Here is a 22,272-nt window from a genome sequence, read left to right as displayed (position 1 = left end):
TACCATTGAGCCGGGTCGCTCCTTACTTACAGTTCGTTACCACGAACTGTTTGATAACAATGTTTCATGGTTCTAATCACTCATCTTATCAACATCAAGATTTTCATCAAGTTTTATTAGAAAATTCCTTTTTCAAATTAATTGGGATTAATCTTTAGTTGTTATAGAATCTAGATTGGTGACGCTTGATAATTTTTTAAAGAGCCTAAATAGACTCTTCGTCTGGTCATTATTTTTCCGATGATTATTCTCAGCAGCTTCAAACCAGAATATAAATCGACTGGAAAACAATTCCTAAGAATTTTGGTTATAGCTATAAGGCAGTATTCAGAAGGGGGAGGGTGCTCGGTTCGACCCCCTCCCTGAATACGGCCTTATCGCTATGACCACAATTCTTGAGTACTGGGTTTGACCCCCCCTCCCAAAAAAAATTGTCGACCTCCTAAAAACGTAACAAAAACAAATTTTTATACGTATTAAAAAAATTTTTTACCCCGCTCTCTCCTCCCCCGAAAAAAATCCTGGATACGCCGTTGCATAGGACTCCACTTATCATGGACGCTTACACTGTTCTTTGTTTTTTATTGCCATTACTAGAGACTACTGACCTAACATTTGCACTGTATTTAAAACCACTTTATTTTCTTACATCCCACTAAGAAACGTTATCTGAGTCGGAATAAAAATAATTACCTTTTTCCTACAGCCCTGTAAGTGTCAAAATTGTACGAAGTCTTAACATTAAAAGGATCGTAAATTCGATAATAATGCCGTAAAAAGAGGAAAAAAGTGAAAAGATCAATGAAAGAATGAACGTGTAATAAGATTGAAGTCAACTATAAAACTCAACAAACTGTAAAAGCCCGAGCAGAACGAAATTAAAATTCGAAGAGCTGTTTCCCCTGAGATCGAAGGGTTAGGGGGTGGGGGTGGACTATGACCACCCCATACCTTAAAATACTAAAATCTCAAAGTACACCACTTAAACAACCCTTGAAAACTTCTAGGATCTCCATATTCTTCGTGCCAACCTTTGCCTCTGAAAGGCAGTTGACTTTTGGATTCAAGAGTTCATTCTCCAGTCTCTTCATAAACGGAAGGAAAATAAAAAATTGTATTTATTTGATTTGAAAAACATGATTGATGGTTTGTTCTTTTTCCTTCATACAGTCCTAAGAAGGCATTTCTGACTTCACAACTAAAGTTGTGGTGATTTGCAGCGCACAAAACGAGCTTATCCAGATAGAAAGACATCAAAACGAGAATTAAATTGACACAAATATTAAGAATAAACTAAAGGTAAATAGCACGGCGTTTGACTTTAAATTCCTTACCGGCGGTACTAATCTCCGTTTTGTGGCCCTTCAGACGGGAAGTGCAATGGGGGGTTGGGGGCCAGCCATCCTGTGGTTTCAAACACACTTCCTGTTTACCTTCCCCAAATTACTCCAGGTTCGCATTTAGAGCTGGGTCGGCTCTGGCTGATTTTACAGAGTCACGCCACTCACAGCCGTTTCAAACCAAATAATCAGCGACACCAGTGCTCGAACTCCCGTCCTCATGGATTAAGGATTTCAATTCTAGCGTGCCAACCACTTGGCTAGGTGAAGGATTTTGTGAAAAGACTCTAAACGTAAAAGGAGCAAAACAAAAATTATATCTTCTGGAAATGAGCATTTTAATGTGAGTTGCCATTAACTTCTAAGATACATTATATTTTGTTGACAATTTTATATCACTTTTCGAGTGAGATTCTTGATTTTTAAGGAATGGCATTGATCGACTCCTAGGCTCTTGAAAGAAAAAGTAAAACAAGAAAAAATAAGTGCACTTTCTAAACACCATTTAAAGCTAAAATGAGAGCTAAGGGAAAAAGAAGTAAAACTCATATAAAAAGACAAAGGAAAATTCCAAGCTTAATATTAAACCAAGAAGGGCTCTGATAATCTATAAGACTGGAAGTTTGAAACTGTATTTTATTCAAAATTGAGATTTCTTTAGGACATAAATTCACAGGCATACAGGGAAATATCCGGAAAATATTAGCAAAGACCGGAAATATCAGATTCGAGAATATAAAGTAAGATGGATGAGAAATTTTCGAGGCGATGAAAATATTACCAAAGATGGAGATATCAAATTCGAGAATTTAATGCACGATGGATAAGAAAATCTCGAGGAAATGTGGGCCGCAACTTAAATGTTGCAGTCGAAGATTGGAACAAAGTAGACTCATATAAAGGCGAACCATTAAGCCTCATATATTAACATTACCAAGACTAATACTTTAAAGCAGGCCAGCCGCCAGGCCTAAAAAGTTACTCAGTGTTTTCAGAAAGTAAACAATTACATCCAATTCCAACATCCTTTTTGTTGAAAAATTGATGAAAAACGAAGTTTCATAAGAATATACGACCAATTAAAAGTTTTCTTGTGTTTGCGTCAAAGTCGATTTTGCACATCTTCTTGGTTATGGACTTTACTGCTTCAGTCCCAACAGTCAAATACATCACAGAGCAGATGTCCTTCAGCCACATAATGACCAAAAAAGAAAATTTGCACAAATGTATATTCTTTACCCTCATGAAACATGTGCCGAGTGAACTATGCTAAACACAAGTGCAATCTTGATTTGATGGTAGAGTTAAGTCGATACATGGCTGAAAACATTAGAGATGCATAACTGAAGTGCACTGCGCCAGCACAGTAGCGAACGCAATAATAGCCTACAAAATCGTAGTTTTATATCAGAGACAATATAATGCTACAAGGGTAATTGAAGTAGCTATAGTGTTGCAAAATGCAGATGGTCAACCTTCGCTTGTAAGAGAGCTAATTATCTACTATGGAAGCACCAATCCAAATTCACGCCAAACAGAGAGAGTCGGTGGGTGAGATCCTGATAGGGAATCAACGGTATATAAATCCATAGCAATTTTCGTTTGGCAATCAAAATTGGAGCACTGACCTTCGGCTATTCTATAATGCTTCGATAATCATAACTAAGAAGACCTATCTCTACAAACCCCGTGTATTAAAATAAATGAAACATTATAAGCGCCAATTTTCTATAATAAATGAATTTAATAGTAATATCCGCTCAATAACTTTAAAGAGGCCCATAGCAGATTCCCTTAAGATTTCCATGACTCCCTGGATCCGATGAAACAGGTGGTAAGATTCCCATAGGATTCCGATGACACAGGTAGCAAGTTTCCCATGGGATTTCCACGGGTCAGATAGGAGATTACCATTGGATTTCCACAGGTCAGATAGGGGGTTTATAAGTCGAGAGACTAGCCCCTCAAGACATTGTTACGTGCACCTGTGCAATACAAGTGCAGCCCATGGATTTTGAATGGTAAGGTACCCCTATACCACCGGGCAGCTGGCAAGATTACCACGTCAAATTATTAGACGGTCAGGTGTAATATGGATGACGTAATCCTGATTCAGTATTAGAGTGAACACATGTGGCAAGACTCCCATTACACCCAAGATTCCCGTGACCATGAGTAATATGGATGACGGCATCGTGTGTGCCTTAATAGATTTATTTAGGGTGGTGTAATCATACAAGGATTTATTGGGTATAACTTAATGACGGCGCACACCTTACGCAATGACAGCGCACATGTTGCGTCATGACGGCACACACGTGTGCCGTATGTATTAACGGCACACATGTGGATCTTACGTAATGACGGCACACATGTTGATTTTGCGTAATGACAGAACGCATCTTACGTAATGACGGCACACACGTGGGTGATACATAATTACAGCGCGCATCTTACGTAACAGCAGTGCACACATCACTGTCACATAATAATTTTTGAGATTTTATGTTTAGCCAAGACGTTCAACGCGTTTTTTTCTTTCAAGGCGTTTTTTTCCTTCCTTTCAAGGCTTTTTTTCTTTCTTTCAAGACATTTTTTTCTTTAGTTCTTTGTCCTCGGCAGGACTCGAAGGATCCATTTCTATCCAACAGGACAACGCCCCAGAAGTCAGGTCGGGCAGGATGTTTCCAATATTTTGTACAGGGTGTTTCCAATAGTTTGCAATAGTGTTCGTCCGTGGTCTGCTCCCTTGCATTTTTGGCGCTTGCTGAGCTGACTTCACGTGCCTCTAGATCCGGCTAGCCACCAGAGAACTAAATACACCTAAGGACGGTTGGGCTAGCAACCCTCCTCCTGAAATTACTTGCTACGAAAGGAACTGGATATACAGCCTCGGATGCCCCATCTACTATGACAAGATCCAGAATACTGAGATCCTGAAGACTTTCAAGTTAGAAAACCTCTCCACCCAAGTAGAAGCTCGTTCTCTAAGATGTACGGTCACTTACTCCATCTCCCGCCAACTACTCCTGCAAGAATCATTCCGGACTTCAATCCTGAAAATATATGGAAACGTCTTCGAGGGAGGCCACGCACAAATGCGCTGATGTCATAAATCAACGCCTCTTCAACCGCAACATCGACCCTAATGAGGGCCCATACTTAGCCCTGGACAGGGCTGATTGGAGAAGACTAGAAGCGCTGTCAACCAGTTTCCTCTACACTAGTGACCCTGCTGAGTATGAGCGTTAAGATAAGAAGAAGAAGATAATATATTCTAGAAATAGCCTATTGCACGCGAGGTGATTTCTCATGTTTCGCTGACTAGAATGACGTGTTTCCTACACCTATGATAATTGACGCGCAGACGGAAAATATCTCTTTCGACAAATTATTGTTTCCAAGGATAATATGTAATCTGGGAAATTCTGAAGATACCGTGTTTTCGAGAACAAAACTATACAACGAGAAAAACAAAACGCAAAAAAAAACATGACAAATGGAAAAAATATGCGTGAATAAGAAGAAAGATATGGGTCCTAGCAGGGAATTCCAGGAAGGGAGGGTTGATATTACAGTTAATTTTCTTGGCTCTATTTTATTATTTTGAGGGATTTTAATGAAAATGTCTCGTTTCTATGAATCCAGACTGCACCCCCCTCCCCCACTGTACGGCATTGCTTCTTCCGAAACAGGAGGCTCAATATGCGTATAAATTTTCGATAGTTCTAAATAAACTGACTATCCCAGAATTTTCACACAATAGCTTTTCGGCCTTCTTTCGACTAGAATTGTTGTTTTGTACCCAGATCGGCTGAAAACGCTAATTTGCAGTGATTCTTTGACTAAAATAAATGTATATATTTCTTTTTGACTAAAATAAGTGTCTATGTTAACAGTTTATTTTTTAGGATTAGCAGCACCTTTTAGAAACGAACGCGCCCCGTATGGTATTACCGTCTCTGAAACTGGATTTTCAATATGCGTATAGATTTTTGATAATTCTTAATCATTTGACTATATCAGAATTTTCACACAATAGCTTTTCGGCATTCTTTCGACTAGAATTGTTGTTTTGCATCACAAATCGGCTGAAAACCCTGCTTTGCAGTGGCTCAGTCTTTTTTGGCTAAAATAAATGTCTACGTATACCCTTTATTGTTAAGGATTAGCAGCATTTCTTAGAAATGGACGTGCCCCGTACAGCATTGCTACCTCTGAAACTGGAAATTCAATAGTCGTATAGATTTTTGATAATCCTGAATCATTGTCTATATCAAAATTTTCACACAATACCTTTTCCGCCTTCTTTCGACTAGAAATGTTGTTTTGCATCACAAATCACCTGAAAACCTTGCTTTGCAGTGTCACGTTTTTTTGCTAGAATAAATGTCTGTATAAAAAGTTTGTTTTGTAGGAATAGTAGCACCTTTTAGAAACGAACGCGCCCCGTACGGCATTGCTACCTCTGAAACTGAGAGTTCAATATGCGTATAGATTTTTTATAATTCTAAATTATTTGACTATCTCAGAATTTTCACACAATAGCTTTACGGCCTTCTTTCGACTAGAATTGTTGTTTTGTATCACAAACCGGTAGAAAACCCTGCTTTGCAGTGCCACAGTCTTTTTTGACTAAAATAAATGTCTATGTAAACAGTTTATTTTGTAGGATTAGCAGCACCTTCAATTGAAAAACAAGTTTTTCAACTGAAAGTAAGGAGCAATATCAAAACTTAAAACGAACAGAAAATGCTACGTACATGATTGGGTTCACCCTTTAGTCAATACCTCGCTCTTTAAGTCAAAGATTTTTTAGTACTTTCATAAGAGCTATTTATTCTAATTAACGGCCTTTGTGATTAAGGGGTCATTTTTAAACAATTGGAACAAAATTCGAACTTTAGCTTAAAGAGCAAAGTATTGACTAGGGGGCGAACCCCCTAATTTACGTATTAAAAATCTATGAATATAGAAGTTCGTTACATAAGTTACGTATATTTATTACTAATAAAAACTTTCGTAAATAAAATTAAACAAGTTTCGAAAAAGTCATTTAACCAAATAAAAGTAAAATTAATATGCAAATTTTTTTAATTATTCATGTATGGTGAGCCAAAATCAAAACCTGTATTAATTCAAAAACGTTCAAAAATTAAATAAAAAAACAATTTTTTTTAACTGAAAGTAAGGAACGATGGTAAAACTTAAAACGAACTGAAATTATTCCGTATATAAAAGGGGCTATCCCCTCCTCAACGCCTCGCTCTTTACGCCTAAGTTTGACTTTCTCACAACTCTATTTTTTTGAAAAATAAAAAACTTAGCGCAAACAGCGAGGCGTTGAGGAGGGGACAGCCCCTTTAATATACGGAATAATTTCTGTTCGTTTTAAGTTTTAACGTCGTTCCTTACTTTCAGTTAAAAAAAACTTGTTTTTTTTTATTTAATAAAAACTAAGATGTCAACGTTTGCTACTAAGTTCGCTTGGCTATTAGGTTTTTAGGTTGAAACTTTCAGGGCATGATGAGGGGGTGTTCAACTGATATAAAGGCAATGCTTACATACACTGCACTGTAAGAAAAATTGTTTGAGATTCAACAAAAATTGTTTGTTATGTTTATCAACAAAAATCACGCAAGGGTTATTGGTATCAGTTGGAAAAACATTAGATACAGAGGGTAACACATATGTTGAGCATTCGTATTCTTAAGAATAGAGTAGCAGCCTCAAAAATTTTCTAGCTAGGGAAAATCACAAAAGAAATGTATAACAAAACAAATTTGACAATAAAAGTCTTATTCAAATATAATATTTCTAGACAATTTTTGCGTTAGCACTTTGTAGACATGTAAATTAAACTTTATTCAACTCAATCAACCCAAATTTTATACTCTTTCTTTTACTCAAAAAGAAAATTAGCTTCTTTTTTTCTGTCGTAATTCCAACCTTTGATTTGAATTACTATATGACATACTACTTTAAATGTCACCTTAGTCAAATTCAATATGATATTCAAGAAAATTTGATCTAGCTTACAAATCCAAACAAAATTGATTAATAAAGTCCGTTTACGTTCGGAATTACATTTTTTCTGCTGAAAAATACATAAATCTTAGTAATTTCAAAAATTTGACGGACTTGATGTTGTGACTCTCATTAAAATTCTATGACTTCTAGCGGTCTTTTCCCCTTTTTTCAAAAATCAGACAAATATTCCAAGGCTCTTAGCTTTTGATGGGTCAAACTAAACTTAATGAAACGTATATATTTGGAATCAGCATAATAAGCGAATTCTTTTGATATATCAATTTGTATTAAAATTCCGTTTTTAGAGTTCCGGTTACAATTGAGCCGGGTCGCTCCGTACTTACAGTTAATTACCACGAACTGTTTGAATACTCATCAAAATCCAAACATATATCATTGAAATATTGATCGTTTTTTCTGCGTTACCAAAAGTACTGTATTCATAAACTTTACAGTTTCATGAAATGTAATTAAACAAATAGGAAAGAATTTTCAACTAAAGTAAGGACCAAGTTTAAAACTTAGCTTTTAAAATGTGTAATTAATAATTGTACGTGTATTAGTACCGTCCTACGTTTAAATTTTTAATTTCAATTTTGGATAAAACTTGAATATAGGCTACTTAAAAAATTGGCGATGAATAGTAATTTCGGTAAGAAGTTCTTGTTGATATTGCTACAAAATAATTTTGGTTGGAAGAGAAGAAATATTATTATTTGTGTGGATGGAAATTCTGTGAGAATTTTCATCTTCTACATTACTGAAGCCATCACAACTTCTAAAATAAGATTTTCTTATCGGTAAATACATTACATAGATTTGTTTCAATACATTGAAGTACTTCATAGAACTAGAAAAAGAAAATAACACCGTTTAAACTGAAAAAAAGTTCCTTGCAGTATTTGCCACCCCAAAGAAATTTCCTGGTGGGGCTGATGATTACCTGCCCTGCTATCCACCTCTGTGCTGGTAGAAATGGGAAAGTAACATTTTGCTGTATAGCGAAACAATTGAATTAATTCCTACTCCCCCTACCTCTTTCAAAATTTATCTGAAACCTTGTGAAGAGTAAGCAGTTTGTCTATTAAAATTTACTTTTTAGGAATCTACCCTAACCCCACCTAAACAATGACTGACCCCCCCCCCCCTCATTATAGCTGATCTGCAATTACAGATCGCCAAACGTAGCCTAATTGCATTACAAATAAAGCGAATCAACTTGGTTGAATCCAATACTGCCACCGTGTGGCATTACTTCTTTTACAACTGGAAAGCCTAAAATATAGTTTTTCTTACTTTTAAATGAATTAGCTTCTCAGAAATTGAATTTTCTCTGATATGATTTACCTAATAAAGAGCTTTTCAATAAGATGGCTTGCCTTTTTTTTGGGGGGGGGTCCCTTTTTTCAAAAATCAGGCCAATTTTCTCAGATTTTTGGTTTTGGGTGGGTAATAATAAAAAGAAAGAATTATAAATATTTAGAATTAGCATTAAAAGCCAATACTACCGGTGTAGCAATTGTCACGAGAATTTAATTTTTAGTTTTGGTGAATATTGGTCCAAGTCACCAAGATACTAAGATTCTCTTGTGACGAAAATGTTTTTGAACTTGTTCATTTTTTTTATTTGAACAGATCAATAAAAAGAAAGAGCGTCAATTTGATAGCTGGATAGTAAGTTTAAATCTTGTTTTTCTTTCGCTATTCTATTTTTTTTCTCTTAATGTATGAATATATAACGGATTTAAGTTTGAGTGGAAGAATTGTCATGTTATGAAAGAGGTTACATGGCCGTTATAAAATCAAAACGTGGTATCTGTGCTGGCAGGATGATTTTTGAACATCTCTACTCCTTGTGTAGACAGCTTAAAGGCGTAGGAAATTGTATAAAGGTATTTCGTATAAATCTGTATTTCGTATAATCTACGAAAGCAATATTTCTGTAATTTTGGTTTGATTTTGATTTTCTTTTAAAATTAAATGCATAATAATTAAATATATTATTGATTAAACAAATTGATCATTTTACCAGGAGTCCTTGCGGTTTAAAATTTGCTGTATTTTGTTTCATTTTGCAGGCAATTTAGTTGCTCTTTTTATTTGAGCGTTCTTTTCTATAAGTATATAAAAATAAACTTATTCCCACGACAAAAAAAATCCTAAAATCTTCCATGTCACCCAACAACCACTGATATTTTGGCGTTTGCCCCCCCCCCCGGAAAATTTTATGCCGGTGCCCTTGTATTTCAAAAAGCACTTTTGTGAATTAAACTAGGCCAAGTTCTTCTTTAATTGCCTTTCTCTTCTTTCAAAATCTTGGACTGCAACCTAATTTGACGGAGCATTCCCATTTGCATAATATGTTGAAACATTCACTTATCATGCCAGCCGAGACAAGTTGAAACCCTGACCGTTTATCACCTGAAGACTGGTATTTATGCCCACCTATTGAAACTAGATATGCAACTGCTAAGGAATTTCTAATATAAAACTGTTGGTAACAACTTTTAGTAGAAACAAATAAACCTATGAAAATGTCTGTTTTGAATTAATTAGGAAAAAAAATTAAAAGTCAAGTTGTTCCTTTCAAAATCCTCTACGAGTCTATGTTAATTTTATTAAACTTGTATGTACCGTCCTTTTAGACAAGTTGAAATGGAATTTGCAAGAAAAAGCCTAATTTAGAAAGCCCAGAAAAAAAAGTTGCAAACTCAGATTATGTTGCTAGATCAGGGGAACAGAAATAAACCAAAATTGATGCCTTTATGCGTCTGTTGTCGCCAGACCAGTTAAAAACATTTTGCATGGAAGAGATAGCCGGGAATTTTTCCATTCCGTTCCCCCTTAAAACGAAAGCGCCCCGTACGGCATTGGTGCCTCTGAAACTGGAAGTATGACCGCTCATGCTAACCTAACCTAAATTAAACTAACTTAAACGTAGTTAACTTAATGTAACCTAACCTGTCCACTTATGTTGGCATCTATAACTATAGTGGAATGGATGGCACCAGTTGAATTGTAATTCATAGTCATGTGTCTCTGGTTATGAAAAAGAAAACAATCCAAGGAGGAGTTCAATGTCGGTTGTAGGCACCCAAAAAAATGTTAATGTTCGATTCTGAGTTTTTTCCATTGAAGAGAAAAAGTGTTAAACTTCCAATCTGAATTTTCTTCGAAGAAGATAAAGAAAGTTACACTTCAGTTCTGAGTTTCCCGTATGAAGAAAAAAGTTTTACTTAAACTCTGAATTTTCTCAAAGATGAGAAAGAGCTACACTTCGATTCTGAATTTTATCAAAGAAGAGAAAAAAAGTTCAAATTCTCTTCTGAATTTTCTCAAGGAAGAGAAAAAAAATTAAATTTCAGTTCTCAGTTTCCCCAAAGAAGAAAAAAGCTATAGTTCAATTCTTAATTTTCTCAAAGAAGAGAGAGAAATCCCACTTCACTTCTGAATTTTCTCGAAGAAGAGAAAAAAAGTTCAAGTTCTGTTCTGAATTTTGCCATAAAAGATAGAAAAATTTATGCCTCGATTCTGATTTTTTTTCCAATGAGAATAGAAAAATTCACTTTAATTCTGAGTTTTTTCAAAGAAGTGTAGAAAAAATTAAAGTTCTCTTCTGAATTTTTCCATAGAAGAGAAAAAATGTTACACTTCGATTCTGAATGTTTTCGAAGACATACTCCAGTTCTGAGAATCACCAAAGAAGAAAAAAAGTTCCACTTCAGTTCTGAATTTTTCAGAGAAGAAAAAGTTCAAGTTCTCTTCTGAGTTTTTGCATACAAGAGAAAAAAAATGTTAATTTTCAATTCTGAGTTTTTTTCCATTGAAGAGAAAAAGTGTTAAACTTCGAATCTGAATTTTCTCCAAAGAAGAAAAAGAAATTTACACTTCATTTCTGAGTTATCCCAAAGAAGAAAAAAAGTTTCACTTTAGTTCTGAGTTTTATCAAAGATAAAAAAGAGTTACACTTCGATTCTGAATTTTCTCAAAGAAGAGAAAAAAGTTCAAGTTCTGCTCTGGATTTTCCCATAGAAAAGAAAAAAAAGTTAAACTTTGTTTCGGATTTTTTTGTAGAAGATAAGGAAAGTTACATTTCAGATTTGAGTTTCCTCAAAGAAGAAAGAAATTCCGCTTAAGTTCTGAATTTTCTCAAAGATGAGAACGAGTTACACTCCGATTCAGGAATTTTCTCCATGAAGAGAAAAAGCTCCACTTTAATTCTGAAATTCCTCAAAGGAGAAAGAAACTTTTAATTTAATTTTGAATTTTCCAAAGGAAGAGAAATAGTTCCAATTTAATTCTGAATTTTCTCAAGAAAAAGAAAAAAGTTACACTTCGATTCCGATTTTTCTCCGAAGAATAGAAAAAAGTTCCAGTGTGAGGATAAAAAAGAAATCAATGTATGAGTTTCATGAGGAGAAACATAAACATGCAACAAGTTTCACGAACAAAAATCAGCATGTAATGAGTTTCACGAGCAAGAAGAGTCTCACAATTAGAAAAAATAACTTTACGTTTTTATGAAGAGAGAAATCAACGTGCAGCATGTTTCACGAGACGAAAAATCAATGTATAGGTTTCACGAAGAGAAGATCAACTTTTAAGAAGTTACACGAACTAAAATCGGTACGCAATAAGTCCCTTGAACAAAATCAGATTCACGATAAGAAAAAAACATTGTATATGTTTTGCGAAGACAAATAGAGAGTAAAAAAAGTTTCACGAAGTAAAATCATCATGAAACAAGTTTCATAAACAAAATCAGTTTCCCGAGGAAAAAAAATCAATGTACAAGTTTCACGATGAGAAAAATCAACATTCAACAATGTTCACGAACAATAATAAGCATGCAATAAAGTTCCATAAATCAAATCAGGTTCACTAGGAAAAAAGTGTACAAGTTTCCTAAGAGAAAAAACAGCATTTAACTAGTTTCACAAACAAAATCAGCACTCAAAAAGCTCCATGAATATAAATCAGCACGTATCAAGTTCCATGAAGAAAGTCAGTTTCATGAGTAAAAAAATTAATGGTCCAGTTTCACGAAGAGAAAAATCAACATGTAACAAGTTTCACGAACAAAAATCAGCACTCAAAAGGTTCTACGTCCACAAATCATCGAGCAATAATTTCCGTGACCAAGACGAGTTTCACAATCAGAAAAATCAATGTACATTACTATGAAGAGAAGAACCAGTATGCAACAAGTTTCATGAACAAAATCTTCATGCAATACGTTCCATGAAAATATAAATCATCACGTATCAAGTTCCATGAGGAAAATCAGTTTCACAATGAGAAAAATCTATATACAACTTTCACGAAGAGAAATATCGACATGTAACAAGTTTCACGCACAAGAATTAGCACTTAACAAGTTCCACGGGCATAAATCCTCGTAAAAAATGTTCCATGAACGAAATCAGTTTCGTGAGGACAAAAAAATAAATATACAGCTTTCACGACAAGTAAAATCCGTATGTAACAAGTTTCATGAGAAAAAAAATCAGCACTCAAAAGTTCAATAAACATAAATTATCACGCAACATGATCCATGAACAAAATCAGTCTCGCGAGGAAAAGAAAATCAATGTACAAATTTCACAAAGAGAAAAAAACAATATGCAACTAGTTTCATGAGGAAGAAATCAGCACGTAGCAGGTTTCACGAGCAATAATAAGCATGCAATGAATTGTTGAATAAAATCAGTTTCATGACAGGAAAAACTAATAAACAAGTTTCGCGAAGAGAAAAAAAAATACAACATGCAATAAGTTTCTCGAACAAAAATCAGCACTCAACAAGTGCTGATTTGAATCAACACGCGAGCAGTTCCATTAACAAAATTAGTTTAGCGAGGAGAAAAATTAGTGTATGGGTTTCAGGAAGAGAAAATCAACATGCAACAAGTTTTACGAACAAAAATCAGCACACAACAAGTCCCACGAACATGGGAAGTTTCACAATGAGAAAAAAAATCAACTTAAATTTTCACGAAGAAAAAAATAAACATGTAACGAGTTTGACGAACAAAATGAGAATGCAACAAGTTCCACGAAAAAAAACTAGTACACGTAAACTTCCATGAACAAAATCAGTTTCACGAGGAGAAAAACTATGTACAACTTTCACGAAGAGAAAAATCAACATATAACAAGTTCCACGAACAAGAATTAGCACTCAATAAGTTCCACGGGCATAAATCATTACGCAACATGTTCCATGAACGAAAATAGTTTCGTGAGGAGAAAAAAAAATCAATGTACAGCTTTCACGACAAGAAAAATCAAACTGCAACAAGTTTCATGAGTACTTAAAAACATCAGAACTTAAAAGTTCCATGAACATAAATCATCATGCAACATGAGCCATGAACTAAGTCAATTTCGTGAGGGAAAAAAATCAATGTACAAGTTTCACAAAGAGAAAAAAACAACATACAACACGTCTCACGAACTAAAATCAGCACTCAACAAGCTTCATGATCATAAATCATCACGAGAGAGTTCTATGAACAAAATGAGTTTCGCGAGGAGAAAAAATCAGTGTATGAATTTCACGAAGAGAAAAATCCACATATAACGAGTCTTAAGAACAAAATCGGCATGCAAGAAGCTCCACGAAAAACAATTAGTACACATGAAGTTCCATGAAGAAAATCAGTTTCACGAGGGGAAAGACATTTATTTTGGGCCAAAAAATACTCTACCAGTGCAAAGCCACGTTTTCAGCCGATTTGTGGTACAAAACAGCAATTCTAGTCGAAAGAAGGACAAAAATCTATTGTGTAAAAATTTTAAGATAGTCAGATGATTTAGAATTATGAAAAATTTATAAGCATATTGAACTTCCAGTTTCAGAGGCAGCAATGCCGTATGGCATTTTTAGACATTTATTTAAACCAAAAAAGACTTTGCCACTGCAAAGCGGGGTTTTCAACCGATTTGTGATGCAAAACAACATTCAAGTCGAAAACAGGCCGAAAAGCTAGTGTGTTAAAATTCTGAGATATTCAAATGATTAAGAATTATCAAAAATCTATATGCATATTGGGCCTCCTATTTTAGAGGCAGCAATGCCTTACGGGGCGCGCTCGTTTCTAAAAGATACTGCTAATCCTCCAAAATAAACTGTTTACATAGACATTTATTTTAGCCAATAAAGACGCCACTGAAAAGCAGGTTTTTCAGCCGATTTGTGATGCAAAACAACAATTCTAGTCAAAAGAATGCCGGAAAGCTATTCTGTGAAAATTCTGAGACAGTCAAATGATTTAAAATTATGAAAAATCCATGCGCATATTGAACTTCTAGTTTCAGAGGCAGCAATGACGCACGGAATGCGTTCGTTTCTAAAAGGTCCTGCTATGCTAATCCTACAAAATAAACTGTTTACAGAGACATTTATTTTAGCCAAAAAAGACTGTGCCACTGTAAAGCAAGGTTTTCAGGCGATTTGTGATGCAAAACAACAATTCTAGTCGAAAGAAGGCCAAAAAACAGTTGTATGAAAATTCTGAGATAGTCAAATGATTTAGAATTATTAAAAATCCATACGCATATTGAGCTTCCAGTTTCAGAGACAACAATGGCGTACTGGGCGCGTTCGTTTCTAAAATGTGCTGCAAATCCTAAAAAATAAAAGGTTTACATAGACATTTATTTCAGCCAAAAAAGACTGTGCCACTGCAAAGCAGGGTTTTCATTCGATTTGTGATGCAAAACAACAATTTTAGTCGAAAGAATGCCGAAAAGTTATTGTGTAAAAATTCCGAGATGGTTAAATGATTTAGAATTATCAAATATCTAAAAACATATTGAACTTCTAGTTTCAGAAACAGCACTGCCATACCGGGCACTTTTGTTTCTAAAATGTGCTGCTAATCCTACAAAATAAACAGTTGACATAGACATTGATTTTAGTCGAAAAGAGTGTGCCACTGCAAAGCAGCATTTTCAGGCGATTTGGGGTACAAAACAACAATATGTGTTGAAAGAATGCCGAATAACTATTGTGTGAAAAATCTGCAATACTCAATTGATTTAAAATTACCAAAAATCTACACGCTTATTAAGCCTTCTGTTTCAGAGGCAGAAATGCTGTACAGCGGGGGGAGGGGAGGTGCAGTCTGGAACTATAGAAAAGAGATATTTTCATTAAAATCCCTCAAATAATAAAATAGAGCCTAAAAATTTAGCTCTAATATCACCCCTTTCTCCCTAGAATTGCCTGTTAGGACCCATACCTTTCTCCTATTCACGCAGGTTTTTGTTTTTTCCATTTCTCATGTTTTTTTCACGTTTTGTTTTTCCTGTTACATAGTCTTGTCTTGAAAACACTGTATTTTCATAATTTCCCTAATTACATAATTGCCTTGGAAAAAATAATTTCTCGAAATATATAAACTCCGTTTGCGCGTCAATTATCACAGATGTAGGAAACACATCATTCTAATAAGCGAAACATGGGAAATCTCCTCGCGTGCAATAGGCAATTTCTAGAATATATTAACTTGTACAAAATATTAGAAACTCCCTTTTAGAATTTACATGTTGGGCGTTGTTCTATTGGATAGAAATCCATCTTTCGAGTCCTACAGTGGACATGGAAATAAAGAAAAAACGACTTGAAAGAAACAAAAAAAGCATTGAAAGAAAAAAAATCGTCTCGAAAGAAAAAAGCGCGTTGAACGTTTCGACGACAAATAAAACTTCAAAAAGTATTATGTGACAGTGATGTGTGCGCTGCCATTACGTAAGATGTGCACTGTCATTATGCAAGACCCACATGTGCACCACCATTAAGTAAGATGCGCGTGTGCACCGTCATTACATAAGATCTACGTGTGTGCCGTCATTACGCATCATGTGCGCTGTCATTGCGTAAGATGTGCGCCGTCATTAAGTTATTCCCAATAAATCCTTGTACGATTATATCACCCTAAATGTATCTATTAAGTCACACACGATGGCGTCATCCATATTGCACACGGTTACGGGAATCCCGGGTGTCATGGGAATATTGTCACCTGTTTTCCCTCTAATACTGAAACAAGATTGCCTCATCCACATTACACCTGACCTCTTAAAATAGGGGTGTGATGTGGGAATCTTGCCAGCTGGCCGATTGTATAGGGGTATCTGGCCATTTAAAATCCATGGGCTGCACTTTTATTGCACAGGTGCGCGTAATAATGTCTTGAGGGACTAGTAACTTCACTTAAACACCCCTTATCTGACCTGGGTAAATCCTATGGTAATGTTCTATCTGACCCGTGGAAATCCCATGAGAATTTTGCTACCTGTGTCATCGGAATCCTATGGGAATCTTGCTAGCTGTGTCATCGGATCCAGAACGTCATGGAAATCCTATAGGAATCCGCTATGGGCCTCTTTAAAGTTATTGAAGGGGTACTACTTTTAATCAACTTCTTTCTGTAGGTAAAAGTCTACACAAAGACCCACTGGCCCTCCTACATAATAACTGATTCATAATTATACATCACTCTACATAATTTTATTAAGCATCCGATAAATCCAGTTACCTAAACGAAATTCAAAACAATTTTTTATGATAATATTTTATTTCGTATGGACTGTGCGCAGCTTTATGAACGCACGGGCCCCCACGTGGCATTACGGCTTCTGAAGCTGGGAGGATTACTCATTAGTTTTTCTATAGTTTTAAACTAATTGGGTATTCCATAATTGTTATTCAATAGTTTTTTGGCACTCTTTGAGCCAAATTTGTTGTTCTACACGCTGCTCCACAAGATGGCAGAATCTCCCTCTTAGCTGAGGCAAAATCTATTTTATTAATTAAAACGGGCACTGGAACTTTATCTGTCGGTCAATTACAAGCAATATTATAAACACTTATAAACAACGTGGTACAACGAAATCCCAAAAATCACTTTTCATGAGCGATTTGATCTGGGCCTCTGGGCAGTCTTACTTTGTGTGGCTTAAAAGAGTGGTATGTATAGGGTATCCGTGAGGGGGTAGTTCACACCCATCATGTACAGTTTTTTTACGAACCGCTCCAAAATCTACTTTTCGTTATAAAATTCACATGTTTACCATAAAATGGACCCCTTCCCATGGAATAAAGTCCTGTGCACGTGTACTCGCTCGGACATGTACTAGGGTTTGTCATCAAACCCCTAGAAACACTTAATATAGCCCAAAGGTAAGAAAGAGGGTGGTACATTCAAGTAAGCTCAGATGACATGGTAATCCCACGGCATCAATAAAGCTAGTGAAGTTTATCATGAAATTGCGAACCATAAAGTTTGTCCCACTCGCACAAAGATTTCACCTTTTTGACTTCACAGCAATTTTTACAGAAATTAACTGAAATAACAAACATGGAGTTGTGAAAACCATATTTTTAAGCATTTTTTCCTTTTAATATTAGATGAAGGTTTTTTTATAACTCTTATTCTTTTACCAAGCAAAATATTTAAACAAGTATACACTTATATATACATAGAAACTTATTTGTGTGGGTTTTATTTGACATTTTCCACAAGTCTTCAGCTATTGGCTGAACTTTGCGCACTTCCTTGAAAAAGTTAAATAAAATTCAACTTTTTCCGACAGCAATAAAGTCAACAAAGTTATGCGAGGAAAACGGTTTATTAACTTTGTGGACAGCTTTATTAACTTTATTGATGCCGTGGGAGCCCTGCATAAAAATCTTTGAAGATTTCGAGGGAATGTAACAAAGGCTGAATTTTTAAGCAAGATAGGCTGGAAAACGAGTTTACTCAAGTAGTGTTAAGCTCGTGTGACCAAAGGTACTATTTCCTTTGTAATAGTTATCAGGTATGTAAGTGAGGCCCAAGACCCCTTTCCAAGTTCTCAAGAATTTGAAGTTTTTCCCGTATTTCATAATATATTTAAATAATTCAACAATTTATTCTATTTTATTCCCTCAAACGTTCTGGCACGATTTGAATCAAATTCCCCCGTATGTGCCTAGCTTCAGTAGCAGTAGTGTCTTGAAGTAAGATGCTCCCAATCTTTGGTGTGGTAATTCGAAGGTGATATGTTACATATTCTATAAAATTAGATTTATGACTGATTCCAGCAGCTAAACAAGATGTATCGATTAGTTCCATTTGTTTTTTTTATCTTGCTTGGTTCTCATGATAATAAAATATTTGGGTACTCCTGTACTAAAGCACCGCTGTACCGCTGTAGAGAAATACAATGTATAGCGTGGTTTTAATTACGTATACGATATTTGAAGTGTTGTTTTTTGTGTTTTTTTTTGGGGGGGGGAGGTACCTAGGTTAGGTTAGGTCACGTATATTATATATGCTATTCTTTGCAGCCCCCCCCCCCTAATGTGCAAATATATAGCTCAAATTTGTTTCTAATCTATTATATAGTCATCATATTTTATTTTATTTCATTAGCATTAACCAAACTAGCACTATAAAAAAGAATCCGTTTAGTACAGGAGTACCAATATTTGACCCCCCCCCCACCCAAAAATTGGCGTTGTCTCGCGTACACTTGATAAGCATAAGTTCTGCCAAACAAGTTTACAATTCGTGAATGTTGCATAGCCTATTTGGAATCATTCAGAAAAACAGACTTCGATTCAATTATTACTACCAAAATACTTTTTTCAGAGTTTCCGTTTATGTCAACAAGTACCGGTTTATGTACCCCCAAACTATTCCATAGCAAATGGGAAACGAAAATAGACAAAGATGAATCATTTCCTATAAATGTGGTCAAATCGAGGCGCAACATTATTTGATCGTCACGTAAACCAATCACATTTCATAAAGTTTCCCAGACAAGTGTCATATTTCCAGAAATCATAACAAATTTGACATAGCTTTTTACACCAAGTTGTGTTCTTGCCTGAACTAAATTTTGATTAGCTTCCAAGACTTTAGAGTAGCCTATGTAATTTACATGATAAAAGACGCCGATAAAAACAGTCGTGAGAACTGATTTATTGGATGTTCAATTGAAGAATTCAATGGGAATTTAGCAGTAAATAATGGGTAAATATTTTTTAATCTACATCGTCAACCAGAGAAGAAAAAAAAGTCTGATGTTTATTATGTTCTTCGACTTCCTATATGACATGTTTAACTTGTGAAGGGCTACGGCTTCCAAGCCATATTTGGAAAACATTCCAAATATAGCAGAATCCTCAAAAATCTGAGTTCTATTGTTGCATATGCGCACAAATAGATCGCAAAATAAAGATGGGCAGAATCTAACTGTGATTTACATTTTTTTTTTTTTTTTTTTTTTTTTTTTTTTTTTTGCCAATCGATTTTTCTTACCACACAGATAAGTACCAAGTCGAAAAAGGGAAATACAAGGAGATTTTCTAATACATCAATAATTTTGTTGATTTCAAGACGATAAAATGTTTCAGTTGAGAATCTTTTACCAGGGTAATTGCAACGGTAACATTTCATTCAGTCGGAGGAAGTTCAAAAGAGGTACCTAGGGATCAAATCAATTATATAGGAACAGGCTAGTTGTTGAAAATCAATACATATTCCCCGCAAAAACCAGTTTGGACTATAACTACCATTTGTGTTTGTCAGCCATGTTCTATTGATTGGTTATATCTACAAATTACTAGATGTCTCCTTTCCTATTTATCTTTTTCGGAATGAAACATGTGCTATCGTCCCTACAACCCCACGGCTTCAAACTGCAATTGCTCAAAAATTATTTTGCGCTGGAATTTTGTTTTCTTCTTGAGCATATGAATAGACGGAAACATCGGACAGAGGCTTATTCTTGTCGTCTTTATAGAGGGGGAGGGGCTGTCTTAAAGGCCTCTGAGAAGGATCTCCCATCACCGAAGTATTAACAACGCTTGCAAATAAAAGAACTTCAATATCTATCTTGAGAGAACTTCAATATCTATGAAAGAACTTCAATATCAATCTTGTTTCAGTACCCTCAATATTATCAAGATAATTTTGCTGGACAGCGTATAATGGAAATATTGGCTGACTTCCATCTAGCCTGATGAATGTTGCATGTTACAGATGAAGCGAACAATTCAATGATAGCGATATCACTCTTATCATTCAGAAATTTTAACATTAACATTGGTACAATATGACGAATTGTATTTTTGACTGGATACCCCCCGTCGCCTCCTGAGCAACGTCATTACACCACACAAAATCTAGGAAATTGGATAAAAAGCCATCTGAGAATAATAATACGAATCATAAATTAGATGAAAATACGATAAAACAAGATCAAAATAATTCACCGGTCGTCTTCTTCTGGTTTACCTGTCAAAATTCAAACTAAAGTTAAGTTTACATTAGGCGGGATTTGGTTTATCAATTTGCTAAAATTTCATATCTTTCAAGAAACGATGATTTCTTAAGAAAATCTGGGGACCCTGATCTCGCTGCTCAGGCCGTTTTTTTTTCGGAAAATCGAAGCTCGTTCTGCTCTGAAGAGAGATCTAACGTTTTTGACAGGAATATCATCAAATATTTCGTTCAATGTTCGATTGGGCAGGGAACTTTAAATGTAAGCAATTATGACTGAGATCCACAAGCTCTAAAACCTTAGCATTTTGATTAAAGAAGAAACCAAGAGCTGCGCAGAACAATATTAGATATGAGAAGTAAGGGTAGGTCTACTTGTTAATTAAATGAAACACACTCAAGAATTACGCTTAGATATCAGAAAACAGGTTTCATAGCCACAAATACAAGTGATGGGCGATAGAATGCATTGGACTTGTACAATTTGGGCTATATATTTGCACATTAGGGAAGTGGGTGGCGGTTAGGTTTGGTTATGTTGGGTTAGGGGCGATGTCGAAATACTTTATCCCCCCACCCTTAATGTGCAAATATGTAGCCCAAACTATAGTATCATACAAACTATGTATTATATGAAGGTTGTATTCCATTAGGATTAACCTAACTTCACTTCTTGGGTGTGTTTTGTTTAATTAATAAGTACTGAAGTAAGAACTTATCTAATTGATTAGCCATAAAAAACGAGACTATGGTCCCTTAATAAAACTATATTTGAGCCCACTTACCGAATAATAAGAGTGTTAGATCCGAAACAGCCAATGAAAATAAGTAGAAGTTCGTGGCAGTGTGTAGAGAGCTGTTTTTTATAATCACTATACATACACAAATATTTCCGATCAGACCACATATAAATATTACAACATAAATAACAGTTACTGGTATGAGTATGGATATTTCAATTCGTCTGGGCATTAGACAGCATTCTAAAAAGTCATAAATATCATCAGTAGCGTTGCTCCTTAGTGTACAATTACAGGGATCAATATATTCCGTGTAGTTATCGAAGATATAGTCCGATGACTCTTCCATTGTACAATAAAAATTGTTTAGATTTTTAGTCCGTTTTCGCAACAAGATTCACCTTCTGAGACCTGTTTTTCAGGTAGTAGAATGTTATTCAAATGTTTCGGCCATTTGCATTTTTCTGGCACTTTTCATTAGTGGCATTAATTGCGGTGATACTAATATTGCAGAGTGGCAGGAATGTCAAAATCTATGAGAAATAGCGGCCAATGTCATCCCGTCACATAAATTAATTTCACACTTTTCTGCAACTCTGACCTAAAGTATGAGAAAATAAATAACGACATGTCACTGTAAATCAAATAAAAGATATAAATATTTCATTTTGTTTAATGGCGACCGAATCATAATTCATTATATTAATAGATAATGCAACCCGGGCAAAGATGACAAACGCGGAAAATCAAATGTATGCACGCAACTGTATATGCCCTGTAAGTTTTATTATTATTTCTTACAAATGCAACCAGAGAGTTTGAAGTTTTTACCAGAGCGTTTACAGCTTGCGATCTCATGATCATGGCATCATGGCCGTTGAAAAA

General features: G+C 35.2%; 1 protein-coding gene across 1 annotated transcript in view; it reads right to left on the bottom strand.

The window, feature by feature from the left end:
• Positions 1-22,272, bottom strand: part of LOC148955377 (neuropeptides capa receptor-like) — a 195,910-nt gene that overhangs the window by 146,019 nt on the left and 27,619 nt on the right. Inside the window, exon 2 of the mRNA XM_089107229.1 lies at positions 21,433-21,988. Coding sequence (XP_088963355.1) covers positions 21,433-21,736 — 304 coding nt within the window. The 5' untranslated portion in view covers positions 21,737-21,988. The remainder of the gene's footprint in view (positions 1-21,432; positions 21,989-22,272) is intronic.

This window comes from Artemia sp. Qi Xiang Cuo, chromosome 2 (genome assembly GCF_049724085.1).
Source record: "Artemia sp. Qi Xiang Cuo chromosome 2, ASM4972408v1, whole genome shotgun sequence".
Classification (NCBI taxonomy): Eukaryota; Metazoa; Arthropoda; class Branchiopoda; order Anostraca; family Artemiidae; genus Artemia; species Artemia sp. Qi Xiang Cuo.
This window is presented reverse-complemented; position numbering and strand designations above follow the sequence as displayed.